General features: G+C 45.5%; 1 protein-coding gene across 2 annotated transcripts in view; it reads left to right on the top strand.

Annotated features, from left to right (window-relative positions):
- OPHN1 (oligophrenin 1) overlaps positions 1-21906 on the top strand; it is a 150911-nt gene that overhangs the window by 84359 nt on the left and 44646 nt on the right. For both annotated transcript variants that reach the window (XM_032228147.1, XM_032228148.1), the window contains exons 12-17: positions 691-724; positions 4220-4282; positions 8023-8097; positions 13509-13593; positions 15765-15823; positions 20513-20618. In XM_032228147.1, coding sequence (XP_032084038.1) covers positions 691-724; positions 4220-4282; positions 8023-8097; positions 13509-13593; positions 15765-15823; positions 20513-20618 — 422 coding nt within the window. The remainder of the gene's footprint in view (positions 1-690; positions 725-4219; positions 4283-8022; positions 8098-13508; positions 13594-15764; positions 15824-20512; positions 20619-21906) is intronic.

Here is a 21906-nt window from a genome sequence, read left to right as displayed (position 1 = left end):
AGTAGGACAGTGATGAAGAACCTTTTCAGCACCAAGTGCCCAAACCGGCATGCACATGTATATGCATGCATGTGCACATGCTGGAGCACCAGAAACCAGCTGGTCGGCACATGCATGCCTGTTTTTTTTACCATTTTGGGGCCGTTTTCCTGGCCATTTTTGGCTTGTTTTTTGAGCCTTTTTCTGGTGCTCTGGCACCCGCGAAGACCAGCTGGCTGCCTGGAAACCAGAAGAGCAGCTGGTGACGGTGCGCATGCCCACAAAGAGGGCTCTGCATGCCACCTGTGGCACCCGTGGCATAGGTTCTCCATCACGGCAGTAGGATGTCCCTCCACACTTGGCTAGACAGCTAAAATTTGGAAGACAGAGCTGTGTCGATTCATATTAGAAACAGGCCCTTCCCAATATTGTTTTTAGCAAGTTAGAAACAAAAATAAACCAACAAAACACACACACACACACACACACACACACACACAAATCCAGGGTGCCTGTTTTCTATCTTAAGCGTTTAAAGTCTTCCACTATAATGTGCAGCTTGGCAAAGACTGCGAAGATGAAAACTAACCCAAGTGCTTATTTTCCAATGACGTTTTCTCTGTTTCTTTGTCTCTCTCCCCTCCAATTCCTTTGTCCTGTCCTGCTTTTAATTGATCCCTCCCCTCACCCTCCCTCCCCTTTGCTGTTTAGATCTACCACAGTCCCATCACCAAGCAGGAAGAAAGTGAGTATGTGACTTTTCCCAGCATTGGGGATGCCAAAGGGAGTTGCTGTTTCAAAGAGAGCCCCTTGCTGCCCTCTGCTGGTGGCATGTCCAGGTTTTGTCATCAGGCTTTAAAATAGAAATCAGCGACGTTGCTAGGGTCAGGAAATTAAAAAAATTCAAGTCAATGAAACTCCTTTAAAAAAAAATTTGCATTTTGTCTTGGAAAGAGTCTTCCTTTAATGTTCTTCAATATTGCTCTGACTTCAGTGTCAACTTTTTGAATACTGTGTTTCCCCGAAAATAAGTCAGGGTCTTATTTTCTTTTGACCCCTGAAATAAGCACTTGGCCTTATTTTCGGGGAGGTCTTATTGTTTTTGAAGTGGTCACCTCATGGCTGCTGCTGTGTTGCAATATTTTCGGGGAGGGCTTATTTTTGGGGGAGGGCTTATTTTAGCACATATGCTCAAAACCCTGATTGGGCTTATTATCCTGGGAGGTCTTATTTTGGGGAAAACAGAGGTAGGCTTCCAGAGTCTATCCAACTGCAGGCAATTCACAGTCTTTGTTTTCTGAAAGGGTAACATTGTCTTGCACCAGGGGTCTTCAAACTTGGCAACTTTAAGACTGGTGGACTTCAATTCCCAGAATTCTCCAGCCAGCTATTCTGGGAGTTGAAGTCCACCAGTCTTAAAAGTTGCCAAGTTTGAAGACCTCTGTCTTGCACCATCAAGTTGTAGCTACAAATACCTTGGGGTTTTCTTCAGCAGCTTAGTAGCTTTTTGATCAGTAGCGGCCCAGTTCCTCTGTTAAGACTTGCTGATGTTTTTGAAAATGTCAGTCATTACTTGGCCGCAGGGTAGCCTTAGAAAAGAGGAAGGGCACCAGTTGCTCTTTTTAACTTGAAGTTTCAAATCCAGCCTTGCTCCATCCCAGGAAGCCATTTCCCTTTTCTCCACCCATGTGACTTGCAGTAGTAAAATGCAAGGAGGTAGTAAGAGTGCAGCATGGGTATGCCCACCTCCTTTCTTCCTGCAGGATCCGTGCCTTGAATGGATTTAGCTTAAAATGTGTTTTTAAAATAAAAAAAATTTAAGGAATAGTTACCATATTTTTTGGAGTATAAGACTCATCTTTTTCTCTCAAAAAAGGGGGTGAAAATCTGACTGTGTCTTATATACTGAATACAGCCTTTTTGGCCACCTGAAATATTCCCCCCCCCCTCCACACAAAAATGGACATGCAGAGGGTTTGGGAGGCCTGCAAAGTACTCCTGGTGTCCGAGGAGGGCACAATTGAGTGAAAAACAGGCTGGTTTTTTTGCTCATTTTCCCTCCTTCCAGCCCTCAGGAGCACTCTACAAGCCTCCCAAAATCTCTGCACAACTTGGTTTTTTTTGCAAAAAATGAGGCATGCAGAGGGTTTGGAAGGCCTGCAGAGTGCAAAACCTTTTTTTAAAATTTACCTCTTCAAAATTTTGGTGTGTCTTAAAACTCCAGTGCGTCTTATAGTCCAAAAAATACGGGTAATTAGAAATGTTCATTACAGCCACCAGATGAGGGCTGGAAAAATCTAGATAGCCAGGAGAGGGCGCAAAGCCACTAGAGGACTTTTGCTGCCCTCTGGAATAGGTGTGTCCTACCTGTGATTTATATGCATTGACTCCTTTATATATTTTTATATGCGGCCCAAGTCGATTCCTCATCACTCAGTGCATCCCAGCCAAGCCAGATATCTCAGCCTCCTTGCTGTAGGGCAGTGGTTCCCAACCTTTTTTTGGCCATGCCCCACCTAAGCATCTTCAAAATCCTGATGCCTCCCCGCCACCGGTGACATATAATTCTTACTTTACTCCAAAAGTGAACTCTACTCACGCGGAGGAAGCCTAAAAGGCCATTAACTTGGTTTAAATAAGCTTCAAATTGTCCCCATTAAACATAGAATTGTCCCTCTGTGGGGCTTGGGCCCCACGTTGGGAACCACTGCTGTAGAGGGTTTCAGTCCCAATCTGTTAACCCTGCCATTCAACATCATTAATATCTGCTTAGGAATATTCTAATTAGCATATATATTTCTGCATGTGATACATTGAATCCAAACTCACTTCAGTAAGGATGGGGCTTTATGGGGAAAAATAGTTTTTCTGAATTCTCATGGTTCTGCCTGACCCCTCCCTACTTGTTCGCCAGTCTTCTGCCCACCTCCTCCCCAGGCCACATCTTTGAGGACTTAAAGGAATTGGAGTTTGACCCCTGTGGGCATACCAAAAGGCTGATATAAAACAGCTGTACCTTAAATCTAATATATAGGGCAGACTTCCCTGACCGCTGTACTGAATTTGGTTCATTTAGGGACTTCATTTCTTTGAAGTCCCTAAAAGTCATTTTGTCTCATGGGATCTGGAATCACCTGCTTTCTCCTTGCATAACCACCAGGACTTATAATGGTTCTGAGCCCAGCATGCTTTACATTGCTTGCTCGGACTAGCAGCAGTTTTTTAACATGCCACACATTTAGGCCTGGCCATACCTGGAGAATGGCAGGATTAAATCCAGGGTCTTGAAAGTCTCAAGTGATGAAGCTCCCACAACTTCTGAAGGCAACTTCTATTCCATGGGTTGATTGTTCTCACTGTCAGAATGTTCCTCCTTATTTCCAGTTTGAATCTCTCCTTGATCAGTTTCCATCCATTGTTCCTTGTCTGGCTTTCAGGTGCTTTGGAAAATAGCCTGACCCCCTTCTCTCTGTGGCAGCCCCTCAAATATTGGAAGACTACTATCATGTCTCCCCTGGTCCTTCTCTTCACTAGACTAGCCATGCCCAGTTCCTGCAACTGTTCTTCATAGGTGTTAGTCTCCAGTCCCCTAATCATCCTGGTTGCTCTTCTATACACTTTTTCTAGAGGGTCAACATGTTTTTAATAGAGTGGTGACCAAAACTGGATGCAATACTCTAGGTGTGGTCTTACTAAGGCTTTATAGAGTGGTATTAGTACCTCCCTTGATCTTGATTGTATCCCTCTGTTAATGCAATTTAGGATTGAATTGGCTTTTTTGGCTGCCGCTGCACAAAAAAGTTCCTAACAGTCATTTTGTCTCATGGGATCTGGAATCACCTGCTTTCTCCTAGCATAACCACCAGGACTTAGAATAAGTCAGGTTCTTAGCCCAGCATGTTTTACATTGCTCGCTCTGACTGGCAGGAGTTTTTTCCCCACAGATTTGGGCCTGGCCATACCTGTAGAAGGACAGGATTAAACCCGAGGCCTCTTCTTGCCTCTTGACCTGACCTTATTCAGAGCTCCTGCCTCATTGGATATCAGAGCTGTTCCATAATTCACCCTCAGTTGGAAGGAATTCCCCTGTTTCGTCCTTGCCTACATGTGCAAGCAGATGCTGGCTGCATAAAAGCAGCATCGCGTCTTCAGGGGGAGCAAAATAAACATGCTCTTACTTGCTTTTCTGGAGGTTGCCGAGGGATAATTTTCTCTGCCTTTTGTTTTTGTTTTGCAACAGTGGAACTGAACGAGATTGGCTTCAGATTTGTCCGGAAATGCATCAATGCAGTAGAGACAAATGGTAAGGATTGCACAAGGCACATTTTATTAAACTAGAGCAAGACACTGGAGTTCAGCGATGGGGGAGGCATGACTGCCTGAGCAGTGGTGGTCTGGAATCGCAGACCCTACAGGATGGAGCATCCTCAATTTGTCTCTTGCCGTTGCACCTTTCCCCAGGGGACGCAAAAGAGAGATTCCCTTCTGCCCCCAGCTTTAAAAAGCTGTTTGGGTCATTCTCTCTCTCCCCCCCCCAACCTGGACAACTTTTAAGATCTCTGGATTTCAACTCCCAGAATTCTCCCAGATGTCCAGCAAAGTTGTCAAAGTTAGGGATTTAGGATTTTTTTTTTTTTTTAGGATTTTATTAAACATTTATATGCCGCCCTTTTCCCTGAGGGGACTCAGGGCGGCTTACAACAATGGAGGGAAGGGAGTGCAAGACAAGACTTAAAAAGAAAAAGAAACGTGAATAAAAGAAATTAACCATAAAAACACACCATTCACTCAACATTCGGGCGGGGTGAGAGTAATCCTATCCCCAGGCCTGACGGGATAGCCAGTTCTTGAGGGCTGTGCGGAAGGCCTGGACGGTGGTGAGGGTACGGATCTCCACGGGGAGGTTGTTCCATAGTGTTGGAGCTGCAACTGAGAAGGCTCTCCTCCGGGTAGTCACCAGTCGGCACTGACTGGCGGATGGAATTCGGAGGAGGCCTACTCTGTGCGATCTGATGGGACGCAGGGAGGTAATTGGCAGGAGGCGGTCTCTCAGATAGCCAGATCCACTACCATGGAGCGCTTTATAGGTGGTAAGTAAAACCTTGAAGTGCACCCGACGATCGACAGGTAGCCAGCGCAGCTCACGGAGGATCGGTGTTATATGGGCGAACCGTGGTGCGCCCATGATCACTCGCGCGGCCGCGTTCTGAACTAGCTGAAGTCGTCGGATGCTCTTCAAGGGCAGCCCCATGTAGAGCACATTGCAGTATTCCAGCCTAGAGATCACAAGGGCTCGAGTGACTGTTGTGAGAGCCTCCCGGTTCAGGTAGGGCCGCAACTGGCGCACCAGGCGAACCTGGGCGAACCTGGGCAAATGCCCCCCTGGTCACAGCTGACAAGTGATGGTCGAAACTCAGCTGTGGGTCCAGGAGGACTCCCAAGTTGCGGACCCTGTCTGAGGGGTATAAATTTTGTCCCCCCAGCCTGATTGATGGAACGCTAGCCGAATTTTTGGGAGGAAAACACAACAACCACTCGGTCTTTTCCGGGTTGAGCACCAGTTTGTTAGCTCTCATCCAGTCTTTAACAGCCTCAAGGCCCCGGTTCATCACGTCCACCGCTTCATTGAGTTGGCACGGGGCGGACAGATACAACTGCGTATCATCCGCATATTGGTGGTACTTAATCCCGTGCCTCCGAATGATCTCGCCCAGGGGAGGGGAAATAGTCTAAACGACCTTTTAAAGTTGCCGGAGTTGAGAAACGCTGTTTAAGGTCAATCAGCTCGCTTTTGAGACACCCCCCCCCCCCAACAACCTGTAGAGGTTCTGGCAAAAGGTTAGAAAGGCATCCAACCTTCTCCTGTCCTCCTTTCCTCAGGTTATTCTGATGGAGGCTTTGGGTGAGCAGGGTATATTTTCAGAAAAGCCAGTGAGAGAGCCCAGAATAGAATAGGAATAGGAATAGGAATAAGAATAGGAATGGAATGAAATTAGAATACAATAGAATATGGAATAGAATAAGAAATAGAATAGAATAGAGAATGAAATGGAATATAGAATAGAATAGAATAGAGAATGGAATGGAATGGAATATAGAATAGAATTCTTTATGGGCCAAGTGTGACTGGACATACCAGGAATTTGTCTTTGGTGCAGATGCTGTCAGTGGACATAAAAAGACAAGATACATTTGTCCAGAATCATAAGGTACAACACTTATATGAGAGTCATAGGGTACAAATAAGCAATCAGGAAACAATCAACATCAATATAAATCATAAGGATACAAGCAAAAAGTTACAGTCCTGCAGTCATAAGTGGGAGGAGATGGGTAATAGGAACGATGAGAAGACTAAGACTAATAGTAATAGTAATGCAGACTTAGTGAATAGTTTGACAGTGGTGAGGGAATCATTTGTTTAGCAGAGTGATGGCATTGAGGAAAAAACTGTTCTTGTATCTAGTTGTCTTGGTGTGCAGTGCCCTATAGCATCGTTTTGAGAGTAGGAGTTGAAACAGTTTATGTCCAGGATGCGAGAGGGTCTATAAATATTTTCACAGCCCTCTTTTTGACTCGTGCAGTGTGCAGGTCCTCAATGGAAGGCAGGTTGGCAGTCATTGTTTTTTCTGCAGTTCTGATTCTCCTCTGAAGTCTGTGTCTGTCTTGAAGGGTTGCAGAGCCAAACCAGACAGTTATGGAGGCGCAGATGACTGACTCAATAGGGAGGGAGGTAGTGGTCTGAAGGAATAATTTTGTGCTTCCAAAGACAATTCCTCTAATTTGAGTGGGTGGGATCTGAAGAATTCTTTGGTTCTAGGACAGTGTTGCGGAGTTTGCAAGTTACGCCCTAAAGTAGTCTTAACTTCATTCTCAAATCACTGAATTAAGCCAGCCTGTCAACAGCAAGTTGCAATTAGTGGAGAGACAAATGTTTGTTATCGCTTGTAAACATCAGTTGAAAAGATGACATGCAATTTTAGAAGCATTAAAATAAAGCAAATATTTGATACCTGCTGTAAATAAGAGCGGAAAACTTTGTAAGGGTGACATTTTATACAATTTCAAAAGAACTGGGAAGGGAATTGAATATACTTCTGAATTGCTCAGAGGAAAATTCAGGATGGCTAATATTCCAGAATGAAACAATAAAAAGAGAGCAGAAGGAATGGGTGCGTCTCTTGTTTCTGGCTTTAAGAAGCCGCATCATAAAAGTGCCACAGAAATAAATGGGTTTTGTTCAGCTCCTTTCTTCAGACAACACTCAAAATCCCAGACAGTAGAGTGTTTCTGGCAGAAAACTTAAACAAGTGGCCAAAAAGAGAACAAAATGAAGGCAATAACTTCAGCAGTATCAGTTTGCTGTAGATGTTGTCATTGTTTTCTTTGAGTATTCTTGTAAATTCTTTGGCTAGGATAATCTGGGGACATTCAATTAGAAGACAGCATAGATTGTGTTTGGTGCGGCCACACAGCATCTCATGGTTGAACATGGAAGACTGCATGCATTCTGAGACCCCCATGTGGATGAGGGTCATTGGCCACAAAGGATGGACTTTATGAAGGATTCTCGCAGGGTTCGTGGCTCTTAAGTTTTGGGACAATGTCTAATTACTTCAGGTGGTAAATGTCTGCAAGGGAGGAGATGCTGCAAGCCACTTTGGAAGTGCTGGGGACCATTTTTCCTCAGATGTGCAACTTCTTGGAGTGGGACAGTCCTCACTTTGGCTTCTCCACAAGGCCGTCCTACCTGCCTGAGCTCGCATGGCACATCTGCAGGCAATTTACCCCAAAGGCTTTTTTTCTTTCTTTCAGAATTACTGCGTTCTAATAAATCATTTTAAAGAGGCCTGCGGTTCCTGGATTCTTTTCCGTTTTAAATTATTATTCCAGAGTTTGTTACAAAATGCCTTTGAAAAATGTTTTCCCCCCCTTAATGATGGCATATGGTGGCACTAGTGAGCTTCCTCAAATCCCAATAAAGATCTTTGTTTTTCTTGGATGAATTATTTGGGTGGTTTCTTGTTTTTTCTTCCCGTTCAGGAATTGCCACGGAAGGGATCTATCGCACCGTTGGGAGCAATATCCAAGTCCAGAAGCTCTTGAATGCCTTCTTTGGTAAGAAACAGGTCTTGATCAGAAGCTGCCCGAAAGGAATGGCCAGAGAGGAGAGGAACTGAGGCAGTGGTGGGTTCCTCTCCCCGTCACTACCGGTACACTCTGCATGGGGCCCTGGCATCCTGGCCGTGCATGTGTGTTGCACGCCCCTGCGCACTCCACCGCCCCTGCGACACCCAGCTGCTTGTCGGAGGTTGCGCAGGCACCACACGCTGTGCACACTTGCGCAATTGGCCAGTTGCCTTAAAAGCAGGTCTGGAACTTGGGCAGGCAGGTGGGCCAAAAGAGCTACCGTACTAGTACGGTGGTCACAGTTCCCGGCTACTGCTGGTACACCCATACCGCCTGGAACCCACCACTGAACTGAGGAAACCCAACTGCCACTTTTCATTCTGAACGCTGCCTCAGCATTTCACTGCTTTCTCTCTCTTTTAGTTTGCTGATTAATCTCTGATCATCTTTTTCATGGGAATTAAATTAACATAATAGTTATAGTAGAATGGCTTTTATTTGCATGCTGCTTTCCAGATCATAGAAAACTGGACTCGGGGGAGGGAGGGAGGGGAAGGAAGGACAAACCTGGTGGTGTTTTACTGCAAATAGGCACTTCTCAACCCAATCATTTGTTTAGTGACCGTTTGAAGTTGCAATGGCCCTGAAGAAAGTGACTCATGACTGGTCCTCACACATTTGACCGTTGCAGCAGCCTTAAAATCTAGGCGCCTGGCAATTGGCTTTTGTGTTTTTGAGGGCGGTAGGGTCCCAGTGGGAGATGTAAGATCCAATTAATTTAATTCTCACAATACAGAAACAAGTCAAAGGTTGTTTGGCGGATGTTCCTATCTCACCAAATGGTGGCCTTGCCTCGGGTGTATGTTTCTGTTTTCAAAGGAAGTTAGTTTTTTAGCAAGTCATCACCTACTGTTTTACTGAGCACATGTGGTGGTTAAGTTGCAACAGGAAGCACTTCATAGCTTTTATTGATACATTAAAAACTTTTATAAAAGAGTAACTTATTATTTATTTCCTTCACCGGGGTCGCCACCTGCCACCTTCCCAGCCGACTTGCGATCAGCACAATTAATGGGAAAAGCCCGATTCACTTAATGACTGCATGATTCATAGTGATTTGCTTAACAACCATGGCAAGCAGTCATAAAATTGGGCATGACTCACTTAACTATATCCTCGCATACGAATGAAAATTCTGGTTCCAGTTGTGGCTACCCGTGTGCCACTGGGGGCCATACAAGCTGAGGCGCTCCAGATGTTTGGTCCACATCATCTGGCAACATCTGGGATGGTTTTTGAGGCATTGACAGGATCGGGCCCTTCAAGAGCTTCCTTTCCACCATTGTTCGATGGCGGGCGTTACTAGAAAGAGGTGCAGTCTAATGCCTCAATGTTTGCAGTTGGATGTAACATCTTCAGGACACATTTTGCCCCTTGAATAAGCTCACAAACTTGTGGAGAGGAACCAGTTTCAAGAGAAGAGAATAGGCAGAGCTCAGGGGTTGAACTGCGGAGCCCTTGGTTGCTTCCTGCAGATGTTTCATTACCCGACTACATCATGATTTAACTTGCAGAGAGGGAGGGAAGGGAGAGATCTGCTACTCTACCATCCCGCCTCCCTGCCCATGTTCAACCTTTCAATGCTTCCCCTGGAGAATTAGGATTTGCATAAAAGAGTGAGGATTCGTGTTTGCAGAAATGTATTGATTAGCTTTGAATTTTGCAGAAGCTGATGGAAAATCTGAAATATGTAAATCCAGACCTTCCAACTTTCCACTCATTTCAGCGATTGAGCTGCAATTGGGAACTATCCCCATTACTTGCCAGTACAACCAGAACAATTTGCCAAATGAAAATAAATCCACAGGGCTTGGATGTGTTTTTTTTTTTAGGTTGAATATGGAGATTTACAATCTGGGGCAAGAGAAGTAGAAACACAAGCCACAGAGAGGGAACAAAAACAGTTCGGGAGAGGAGAGTTTGGTAAAGATTAAATAGCTGGAAAATAGCTGATGGTTGATTGGACAAGTATATAAATGTGAAAAATTGCAGCTAGCAATCACAGCTGCTCAGGCTTGCAGGAAAGGGGGCCAGTGTTAGATTTCTGGGACCGAGGGGAAAGCTAGTAAAAATGATGAAAGGCCGCTGACAGTTGGGCAGGCAACAAAAACAGAAATACTGCCAGAGGAGTTAAAAAAGAAAAATGATAGATTTCCCTCCCTAGTTAAAAAAAGGAAGGCATGAAGATGAAGGAGAGAGTGGGAAGGTCAGGGCCAAGTCTCTACTCTGGTGGTGGTGGGGGGGGGGTTAGCAGCGATTAAAGTCATTAGTAAATTATAGGTCCCTTCATAAAGAAGAATGAATAACTTGAAGGCAGGTTCAGCTGTAACAATGTCAAGAGAGGAAATGGAGGTACGTTTCAGGAAGAGCTTCAGAGACATTGCAAGTTCAGTCAATGAAAGGGTCACCAACCGGTAAAAGAACCACAGACAAATTAAACATTTTATGTGCCATTTGAATGTCTCCTTCCCTTAGGAAAGAGATCTATTGGAAGGAGCCAGCATCCAGTGGGGACGTTTGGTTTCAGGCTCAAATCTCTTCTGCAGAAGAGGTCCCTGCATGGCCAGGATAGAAAGGGAGGGTGACCCGCCTCCCTGAATGAGACTTGCAGCGGCTTCCATCTCTTTGGGTCAGTGGGAGGACAGGCTGGAGCAAGCATTCCTGTCTCCCCTAGAGGCAGCGCCAGTGAGAGGCTGGCCGGCTGGATTTTGGCTGGCGATTCTTCCCATCTTACTTGGGACTTACTGTATTTTTTAGAGTATAAGACGCACCTCCCCCCCATAAAAGAGCATGGAAATGTTGGTGCAACTTATACACCGAATACAGCCATTTTTGGCCTCCCGAAGCCCCGCCCCCTCATCCCATTTTTGCAAAAAACTGTCTGTTTTTCACCAAAACAGAGGCTTTTTCTGCCTTCCCTCAGCCCCCAGCAGCTGTCTGCAGGCTTCAGCAGGGCTGGGGCAAGGCAAAAACGGGGGCGTTTTTGCCTTGTCCTAGCCCTGCTGAAGCTTGCAGAGGGCTTCTGGGGGCTGAGGGAAGGCAAAACCCTTTTTTTCTTACTTAACCCTTTGAAATCTTGGTCCGTCTTATACACCGGTGCGTCTTATAGTCTGAAAAATACGGTAATAAGATGGAGACCACATTTCAAGTGCTCTGCTTGTCTCACGGCATCCTTGGTTTCATTCATTCATTTTCCCTAGAACAGTGATGGCTAACCCTTTTGTTGTTGTGTGCCAAAAGCATGTAACCCCCACCCCCTTGTGTGCTCCATCCCCCTGTGCATGCACCCCACCCCCACACATGCATGGGCCCGCCCCCCTGCTCCTCATATTGGGCCTGGAAGGCCTCCTGCACCAACCTGGAAGGCAAAATGGGGCATGGGGGTGCTGCACGAGGTCCCAAAATGCCCCCTTGCATGCGCCCCACACATACGTGGCAGAGACCTGTGGCATGCGTGCGATAGGTTCACCATCACGGCCCTAGAACTTGTCAATGTCATTTTAAATTTTATTTCAGTAATCTTAAGGCAGATAAAACATCCTGATCTCAGAACCCTTTTACATTTTTAAAAATGGCTGAGGACCCTAATGAGCTCTGGCTTATGTGGGTTATGTCTGTCAATCTTTCCTGTATTAGAAAATAAAACAGAGAAGTTTTAAAATATACATTTATTTAACTTCATGGTTATCCTTTGAGAACTGCTGGTCTAGGGGGGCTACCTTTCTACCATGTTTTGTATCATTCAGTAAGGATGGAAAAAGGCAAATCTGATAAATGTCCGTTCAGTTTCATCCACCTGATCCATCAAAACGTCGAAGCAAATGGAGTCAATGCTTAAACTTTGTGGCCCTCATCCATGAACTTCCATTTTCATAATCTATGTACCCCCTTAATTAACAGGCTTAAACGATTTGCTAAAATCAGAAATAGGGTATTTTATAAGATGATTTTATTAGATGTCAAAATACACCTATAGCAAGGGTATTAAACTCGATTTTATTGAGGGCTGCATCAGGATTGTGTTTAACCGGGGGGCGGGGAGTAGTTTGACATCACTTGTGTCGGGGGTATTTGTGGTTGTCCGAGTACTCTGCCAGCGAAAACTGGCTCCCGATCTCTGTTTTCAGCTGCAATGACCTCCTGCAACCCTCTGCCAGCAAAAACAGGGCCATATGCGGCTCTCTCAAGCTCCATTTCCTTTGGCAGAGGCACCGTGGGCCGGTTTCCTCCAGGGGGCTGTGGGAGGCCGTTTTCACCCTTCCCAGGCTCCAGGAAAGCCTACAATGCCTGGGGAGTGCAAAAAATGGCCCCAACAGGCCAACTAGACGTTTGGAAACAAGGCAGCCCACAACCTGCTCTCCCCAGGTTCCCGAGGCTTTCCTGAAGCCTGGGGAGGGTGAAAACGCCCTCCCCCTGCCCTCTAGAAGGCATGCGCACGCTGGAGCTGACGGCTCACGTGCCGGCAGATATGGCTCTGTGTGCCGTCTGTGGCACGCATGCTGTAGGTTCGTCATCACGGATCTATAGCATCCTTGGCAATTTATTGAGAAATAAATCAAATTAACGGGAAGAAGATGGGGTGAGAATAATTCCAGACAAATCCATAGTGGCTTCTGGAAAGCACTGCATTGTTTTCAGTCATTGTTTGGCCTCCATCCTACTCTTGATTCTAGGCTGACAGGTAGCCTTTAAGACGGGCTGCTTAGCAACTGCTGCCCCTGGGGTACCAGGGACCTGCATCTGAGCTTCCGGGAGCCCTCCGGCGTTTAGCATTTACAGCCATTGGCTGCGTCCTGCAGTCACGTGACCCCATTTTGCAGCAGCTTTGCCAAGCACCCCAAGTGCAGTCACGTGATCTCGCGGTGGGGAAGAGACTACTGTCACAACTTTGAATTGGGCGTAAGTACCCTTCAGGTGGGAACTTTGGCTGCAGGTTGTGGACTGCCTCAGTAATGCTTTGGGATTTGCCTTCTGTATTGTTGATTTTATAAAAATGTTCCTATATTTCCCTAAGGCTACCCTGTTTCCCTGAAAATAAGACCTCCCCAGATAATAAGCCCAATCAGGCTTTTGAGCGCATGCACTAAAATAAGCCCTTCCCCCCAAAATAAGCCCCCCACAAAAATATTGCAACACAGGAGCAGCCATGAGGTTACCATGCTCACTGCTTCCTGCACCTCAAAAATAGTAATACCTCCATGAAAATGCCAAGTGCTTATTTTGGGGGTCAAAAGAAAATAAGACCCTGTCTTATTTTCAGGGAAACATGGCAAATGTTAAATATACATGCATGCATAATTAAGCTAACTTACCTTTTCCACTTACCTCTCCTTCTCAAGATCCTAAGTGCCCAGGGGATGTGGATTTCCAGAGCAATGACTGGGACATCAAGACTATTACTAGCTCCTTGAAGTTCTACCTGAGGTACTGCCAAAACTTGTTTGTGTCTACCAAATAACTGCCCGTGTTCCAGATCCTAGATGCATCTCATTGCCCAGGTGGACGATGCTCTCCTGATACTGCCTAGTTAGCCAGTGACCTCTGAATCCGCTGCTTTGCGCCAGAGTTGCCTAAAACCAGCAAATGGTGGCCTTCTGTTCACAATGCTGGTTACCCAGGGTTCTTCCTGTAAGGAAGAAAGGCTGTTGAGTGCCAGCAGCACAAGAGGAGAATAGAGGTGCAACTGCCATTTGACAATTGTCCTTTGTAGAGGGTGGGGAAATAGCAATAGCATTTAGACCATCCCAAGGGGACACGGTGGCTCAGTCGCTAAGACGCTGAGCTTGTAGATCAAAAAGGTTGGCAGTTCGGCGCTTTGAATCCCTAGCCCCGTGTCATGGAGTGAGCTCCCGTTACTTGTCCCAGCTTCTGCTAATCTAGCAGTTCGAAAGCACATAAAAAATGCAAGTAGAAAAATAGGAACCACTTTGGTGGGAAGGTAACAGTGTTCTGTGTGCCTTCGGCATTTAGTCATGCCGGCCATATGACCACGGAGACGTCTTTGGACAGCGCTGGCTCTTCGGCTTTGAAACAGATGAACACCACCCCCTAGAGTCACACATATGTGTGAGGGGAACCTTTACCTTTTACCTTACCACTCCATAGTGCTTTACAGCCGTCTCTGAGTTGTTTACAGTGTCCGCATATTGACCACAACAACCTGGCTCTTTATTTTGCCTATCTCAGAGGGATGGGAGAGTCAACCTTGAGCCAGTCAGGATCGCACTCCTGGCAGTGGGCAGATTTAGCCTGGAAGCTTTGTTTTCTGCCTCACTTCCTTTTTTTTTAAGACATTGGAGCAAAATAAAATAAAATTTTAATAATCTACATTGGTGTGATTGGGACTGTGCCTTCATTGAATTTCCGGGATATATGGGTCTTAGATCTGCCCCTGTATGGTCATTTTAGACTGGTCATCCCAGAAGACTATCGAAAACTAAAAGCCATAGAAACAAAGCTCTCCCTTTGCTCTCAAGATAGGCGAGAGGTAGTTAAACCCACTATTCTCACCACAGCTAAGCACATCAGGGGACCCGTGCATCAGCACTTAGTCAAGTCAGTGGCTGCTGCCAGAGGCACCCATCGGCAAAGAGCAACTGGCATGCATTGGGCATGTGATGGGAGCAGAATAGTGGAGTAGTGAAAACTTTGGCAAAATTGAAGGAACACAGGAAGTGCCGTGCTGTTAATAGCTTGGGAATGAGGCTGCATAAATTGGTACAAGATGGGCAAATTCACTCCCCTGTCATTTATCAAGCCAGTTTGATGCTTCTATCAAGTATTTAAACAGGATGGTGCTTTTTTTAAAAAAATACATAAGGCATCATTTCTGTTGTGGCCCGCCGGCGGCTAGCGGAGCTGACAGCAGAGTTGGACAGTGAGGAGGTTGGGGAGGAACATGGGCCAGTCCTGGGGTTTGAGGAAAGCTCAGACGAGAACTCTTCATCGGAGGCAGAGAGGGAGCTAGACAGCAGTGAGGCAGAAGAACAGCTGGAGCCTGTTCCCAGTGTGCGCTCCCACAGAGCTGCCAAAAGACAATAACAACTAAGAGAGCAGGGTCGACTTAGGAGTAAAGCCACACCTTGGAGGTGATTGACCCCTCCGATAGAAACAAAAGAGGAATGAACAGGGAGTGGGCTTTTGGAGGAAACCATTCATTCATTTGGTGGGTTCAAAAGTGGTAAGTTTTGTTTGTGACTTTTAAGAGACCGTGCGCCAAGTTTGCCTTGCCCTACGTTTGGGCACTAGTTAGCTGTCAGCGCTCCAAACGAGATAAGGTGTGTGTGGATAAACATTCCTTTGAAAGACTGAAAGAAGCTAAAGCCTTGCTGACTGTGAATGAAAGAAATTCACAGTCATGTAAATAAAAGAGGTTTTGTAGGGACCAAGCCTTTGCTTCTTGCTTTCTAAGGAAGCCTGGGTCAGAACAATTTCCTAGGCATCTTAGGGAATGAGAGCGTAAAGGGTACCTGATGAGCAATCTCAGTGCAACCAGTTGAGTCATAACCTCCCCTCCCCCAGTACAGAATCCTTCACAGTGTTGAAGGCACTTGATTGTTGCTGATTTTGGCACTGTTGCTTCCTTCTCTTTTCAGGAACCTCTCTGAACCTGTCATGACATACAAGCTTCACAAAGAATTGGTCTTAGCTGCCAGTAAGTCTCCAAGAAGGGGGGGGAGGGGAACAGGAGGCTGTTTTGGAGGGTTTCCTGATGTTGTTGTTTGTTTTCCTGATGGCGTGAAAAAATACATTTCTGGAATGTGAGATCTTTGTCTGATGCTGTGAACAAATGCCATGCTGCTCCTCTCTTCAGTAACCGGGGGTGGAGGGGTGGGGGTGGGACACACACTTTGGCTCACAAAAAGCAGGAACAGCCGTTCCCGTTAACGGCTCTGCTTGCACCAAATGCCAAACCAGGATTTTCAAGCCACGGTCCATTAAAAAAAGCTAGAAGGTGCAAGTGGGTGCAAAGCTAAGTCATATTGGTTGGCTTTATGCATCACGTGGACCAAAATAAACATCGACTTTGTGGCTTAATGTGATGCATAAACTTTCTGGTTGCTTTTTTTTTCTGGTATAAGCACAAGTAGAATCTTTCCAATAAACAACAATTAACAGGGTCCTTTTGTTTTTTTGCATGGAGCACGTATGGCCCACCCCAATGTAGCTATGGAGTTTTGTTGCCATTGATGCTACACAATGGTGGGATTCAGCCAGTCGGCACCTATTCAGGAGAACCGGTTGTTAACTTTCTAAGCAGTTTGGAGAACCAGTGGTTGGAAGAAATCTCCTTTTGTTTCTTTCCACTTTACAAGGCTAATCCTAAGGAAGGCAGGAAGGAAACATTCTGGTTTTGTTTCTAGCCTGATCTTTATTACCCTGCTTACAGAAACTCTCCGGTTAACCCTGATTACATTGTAATAGCTAAGACAAAATGCCCATCAATCTGAGTTGGCCACGCCCACACGGTCACATCACCAGCAAGCCCCGCCTACCCAGCTGGTCATTAGGGCAGAGAACCGGTTAAATTATTTGAATCCCACCACTGATGCTACATCACGGTTAAGTGTAAACCATGGTTTTTAGTGAGTTTCTATACGGGAACAACAGATTTGGTTTGAACTGTAAGTAAACTAAGTGCTTAACCACAACTTACCATTAAAATAAATTGGCTTTCCTTTGCCTTTAGCTGTTTCTTTGTGTCTTGTTGGGTCTTGCCTCTCTTCAAAATGGTGCTCAAGGCAGTGACAAAAATGAAATGGAAACATATATAATAAAACCTTAAAATGCCAACATAAAATAGCAGTGTAAGTTAATTAGTGGTGAAATCCGTAAAAGCGGTGGGCAGTAGTCCGTTTCAGAATATTGATGAGAGAAGTAAAAGGCCAAAATTGGAAAGTGTCCAGGGGGGGAGGGAGGGGGCGATTTACAGAGCCAGACGGCTGTGCTTTGGCTGTGTTTTCCTCTCCTCATTGAAACCACAGGCAGATTTCTGGGGGTAGGAATGGCGGGGGGACAGGGGGAGGAGAGAGTGTTTCTGAACTGTAAATATTATTTCCCATGGTGGGAATAGACTTCGGGAAGATCAATGTTAAGAGATAAATATAAGACTCTGAGAAATTGCAGATGGTCTTCTTATTCCTCATTTGTTAATCAGTTAATTCAAGTGGAGGCTCTTGAATTGTTTTTTTCCCCAGGTTTCTTGCCTCCTGGACTTAGTCCCCATGTATGAGATTATTTATGGGATAGAATAAAATTCTTTATTGGCCAAGTGTGATTGGACACACAAGGAATTTGTCTTTGGTGCAGATGCTCTCAGGTTACGTAAGGAGAATAAAATACATTCATCAAGAATAAAAAGATACAACACTTAGTCAAGGTTACTAATAAGCTATCAAATCATACTAGGAAACAAATAAAAACAATATAAATTGAAAGATACAAGTAACATGGTTATAGTCATAAGTGGGGATAGATAGATTCTAGGAAGGAAGAGAAGAATAATAGTAATACAGTCCTAGTAAGTAGTTTGACAGTGTTGTGGGAATTAGTTGTTAAGCAGAGTGATGGCATTTGGGGGAAAACTGTCCTTGTGTTTAGTTGTTCTGGTGTGCAGTATCCTATAGTGTCATTTTGAGGGTAGGAGTTGAAACAATTTATATCGAGGATGCGAGGGGTCTGTAGATATTTTCACGGCTCTCTTTTTTCCCATTACTCTCCCTTCCTTCTTACAATCTCTGCTTTAATTATGCAGCGGGAGGGATCAATCTTAGATGGAGAAATTGCAGTCCTGGGCATTTTGACTTTTTGTTTTAAAAAACTACGAGGCCTTTTTCTAGAATGAATGTGCTGACACTTGGAGACTGACGGAGTTATTTTCCAAATTGATAAATGGATTGTTCTGTGCCCTCTTAGAGCAGTTCAGATAATGCACCATGAAATCTCCCAGCCATTCTGACCATCCTCATTTGCATTGAATTACCAAGCTGTAATCGAATACGTTGAGTCTGGTAATCGCTAATCATGTTGTCTGGCTTGGCTTGAGCTTCAGCTCTAATGAGCTCCCCAAGGCTTCCCGCCTCGGAGTTGCTGTTTTATGGGATTTTATTTCCCAGTTTCCCTCTGATACTTTGGCTGTGGAGGATCTTTCTCCACAGCTGGGAAGTTTGATACCCTGTGCTGCTCTCTGAGAAGGGCCTGGGTCTTTAATGTTTACATTTATATTCATATGCCCACTGAAAATTGTTTCCAATTGCAGCAGCATAAGAATGTGTTTAGAATAGAATAGAACAGAACAGAATACAGAATAGAATAGAATTCTTTATTGGCCAAGTGTGATTGGATACACAAGGAATTTGTCTTTGGTGCAGATGCTCTCAGTGTACATAAAAAGACAAGATACATTCATCAAGAATCCTAAGGTACAACACTTAATGATAGTCATAGGGTACAAATAAGCAGTCAGGAAACAATCAGTATAAATTGTACAGATGCAAACAACAAAGTTACAGTCCTGTAGTCATAAGTAGGAGGTGGGTGATAGGAACGATGAGAAGACTAATAGTAATAGTAATGCAGCCTTAGTGAAGGGTTTGACAGTGGTGAGGGAATTATTTGTATTGCAGAGTGATGGCATTTGGGGAAAAACTGTTCTTGTGTCTAGTTGTCCTGGTGTGCAGGGCTCTATAGCGTCATTTTGAGGGTAGGAGTTGATTTATGTCCAGGATGCGAGGGGTCTGTAAATATTTTCACAGCCCTCTTTTTGACTCGTGCAGTGCACAGATCCTCCATGGAAGGCAGATTGGCAGTAATTGTTTTTTTCTGCAGTTCTGATTCTTCTCTGAAGTCTGTGTCTGCCTTGTTGGGTTGCAGAGCCAAACCAGACAGTTATGGAGGTGCAGATGACAGACTCAATGATTCTGTAGAACAGAATCAACAGCTACTTGGGCAGTTTGAGTTTCCTGAGTTGGCGCTTTTTTGATGACATTTTTGATGTTAGGTGTCCATTTCAGGTCTTCAGATATGATAGAACATAGAAATTTGAAGGTGTGGATACCGTGGATACTGTGGTGTCTAGTATTGTAAGAGGTGGTAGTATGGGAGGGTTTAATAAATGAAAATAATGTTAGGTTGATGGATAGGAAGCAGCTGTCACTCCAAGCCCTTCAGAATAAGCCCCCCCCCCATCAGTGCTCTTTCAGCCAGCTATCAGACGCTGCTTCTGTCCCCAAGCAAGGGGGACATTTTGGGGGCCTTCTGGAAAAAGGGTTTTGCTCTGCTGTCTGTTGTCCCAGGAACCCCTTGAGAAAAATGGAGTTAGGAGCTGGAGGCATCTGGGGAGTGAAAACATTGCTGGGCAATCCAGAGTTTCTTTTACAATTCACTTGGGAACCCATCTCCAGCCATTCAAATGGGTGCAAGCACTGATCAACTCTTCACTGCAGGAGGGGAAGCAATGCTGTTGCCGGCCTTTCACAGTGCTCCCTCCCTAAAGAAACCATCGCTTGACCCCAATTTCGTCCATTGGCCTGACTTAGGGAAGGTGGTGGGAAAGCTGTTTCCCTGGCAGCTCCAGTGCATCCTGAAGCCTCCAGAAGGTGAAAAACAGCCTTAAAAGAAGGCCGAAGTTAGCTGGCCAGCGCATGCATGCGCACTGGAGCTGTAAGGGCAATGCCTCGTGTGCCCTAACAAATGGTTCCGTGTGCCCCTTGTGGCACGCGTGCCATAGGTTTGCCATCAATAGCAATAGCAATAGCAGCTAGACTTATATACCGCTTCATAGGGCTTTCAGCCCTCTCTAAGCGGTTTACAGAGTCAGCATATTGCCCCCACAGTCTGGGTCCTCATTTTACCCACTTCGGAAGGATGGAATGCTGAGTCAACCTTGAGCCGGTGAGATTAGAACCGCTGAACTGCAGATAACAGTCAGCTGAAGTGTTCTGCAGTACTGCACCCTAACCACTGCGCCACCTCAGCTCTTCACAGGTATAGGGTGTCCTGCTTGTGCAGGGGGTTGGACTAGAAGTCCTCCAAGGTCATTTCCAGCTCTATTCTGATTGATTGAAACAACAATGAATTCCAGGTTTTAAAAACATATAGACTATATAGCTCCAGGGCATATAGTCTAACTATACTGGAAACCGACCTACCCCAATTCCCCCGTTTTCCTCCAGCGCCACAGGGCCTCATCCCAGTTACATAATTTCCCAGATTTGTTAATAGAAAGGGAGGCGACACCAAGTTAGGAAGGAGTCTAACCCGAGCCTGGTCAAATTGCCCTCCATGCAAGGAAGGAAGCCCCCGTGGACCTGATGATGATGATGATTTTTTTCCCCCCTTGCAGAGTCTGAGAACCTGGATTACAGGCTGGGAGCCATTCATTCCCTGGTTTATAAACTCCCAGAGAAGAACCGAGAGATGTCCGAGCTGCTCATCAGGCACCTGGTCCAGTAAGTGGGGGCTGATCTGAAACCTCAGCAACAAGTTCTTCTGGAGTTTTGACCTCTTTTGCTGGAGGGGAGGGAAGTGGAGTAGGAGCCGATGGTGTCTAAGCAGCTTGAGTGGTGAATGTACTTAGTAGCTATTCCAGAAACGAGGAGGCGTGACATGGCCACCTTGTCTTCCAGATAAAGCATGCTGGAATTGGGGATGAAGTAAGCACATTTCCATTTGGAGGCCTTTTTTTTTTTGGCACTAGTGATATTTGTAGAGGTTGTTGTTGTTGTTGAGTTTCTAATTCATGTCTGCCTTTTGCAACCCTTATGGACCACAGCATGCTGGGCTCCCTGTCCTCTCCTCTCTCCCGAAATCACTTATAGAGGACCCCTCCCCTTTTGACTCCCTGGAGAAGAGTCAAATGGGAACGACGGAGGGCAAAAGAAGAATGAGACGACAGAGAAGGAGGTGGCTGGATGGAGTCACAGAAGCAGTCAGCATGAGCTTAAATGGACTGCAGAGGATGGTAGAGGACAGGAAGGCCTGGAGGAACATTGTCCATGGGGGTCACAATGGGTCAGACACGACTTCGCAACTAACAACCCCTTTTGTGAAGTTGTGTTTTATACACTGAGAGGCCCCCTTTTTGGCCTGGACTCTCCTTCCTGACTCACTTGTTTCTTTCCTCGATGAGTCATTCCAGCCAGCCCGTTGAGCCATTCTTCTTGGGCCACATAGCTCTTCATGCTTTGCTGAGCTCCGACCCCTCTGAGCTGGGGGTGCTGGGTATTGTAAGGCAACACAGCCTAGGATTCCCATAGCAGGGCCAGGTTAGGTTGTAAGAGCGATGTGTCTCATTCCAAGAAGAGCATCAAACCTTTTAAGTACTCTATTTTTCGGAATATAAGATGTACCTTTTCCCCCCCCAAAAGAGGGTGAAAATCTGGGTGCATCTTATACACTAAATACCACATTTTTGGCATTCTGAAACCCCGCCCCCACCTCATCTCATTTTTCTCAAAAAATGGACATGCAGAGGGTTTGGGAGGTCTGAGGACTGGGAAGGGCAAAAACGAGCGAAAAAAGGCCCATGCATGACCCTTTTTTTTGGAAAAAAACAGGCCCGTTTTCATGAAAAATGGTGCATTTTTAACTCGTTTTTGGCCCCTGGCACTCAGGAATACTTTGCAGGCCTCTCAAACTCTCTGCATGGCCCATTTAAAAAAAAAATAGGTGTGCAGAAGGGTTGGGAGGCCTTCAGAGTGCAAAAACTTTTTTTTTTTTTTAAATTACCTCTTTAAA

The sequence above is a fragment of the Thamnophis elegans genome, chromosome 12, assembly GCF_009769535.1.
Source record: "Thamnophis elegans isolate rThaEle1 chromosome 12, rThaEle1.pri, whole genome shotgun sequence".
Classification (NCBI taxonomy): domain Eukaryota; kingdom Metazoa; phylum Chordata; class Lepidosauria; order Squamata; family Colubridae; genus Thamnophis; species Thamnophis elegans.
Note: the sequence above shows the minus strand (reverse complement) of the source record. Positions and strands in the feature narration are given on the sequence as shown.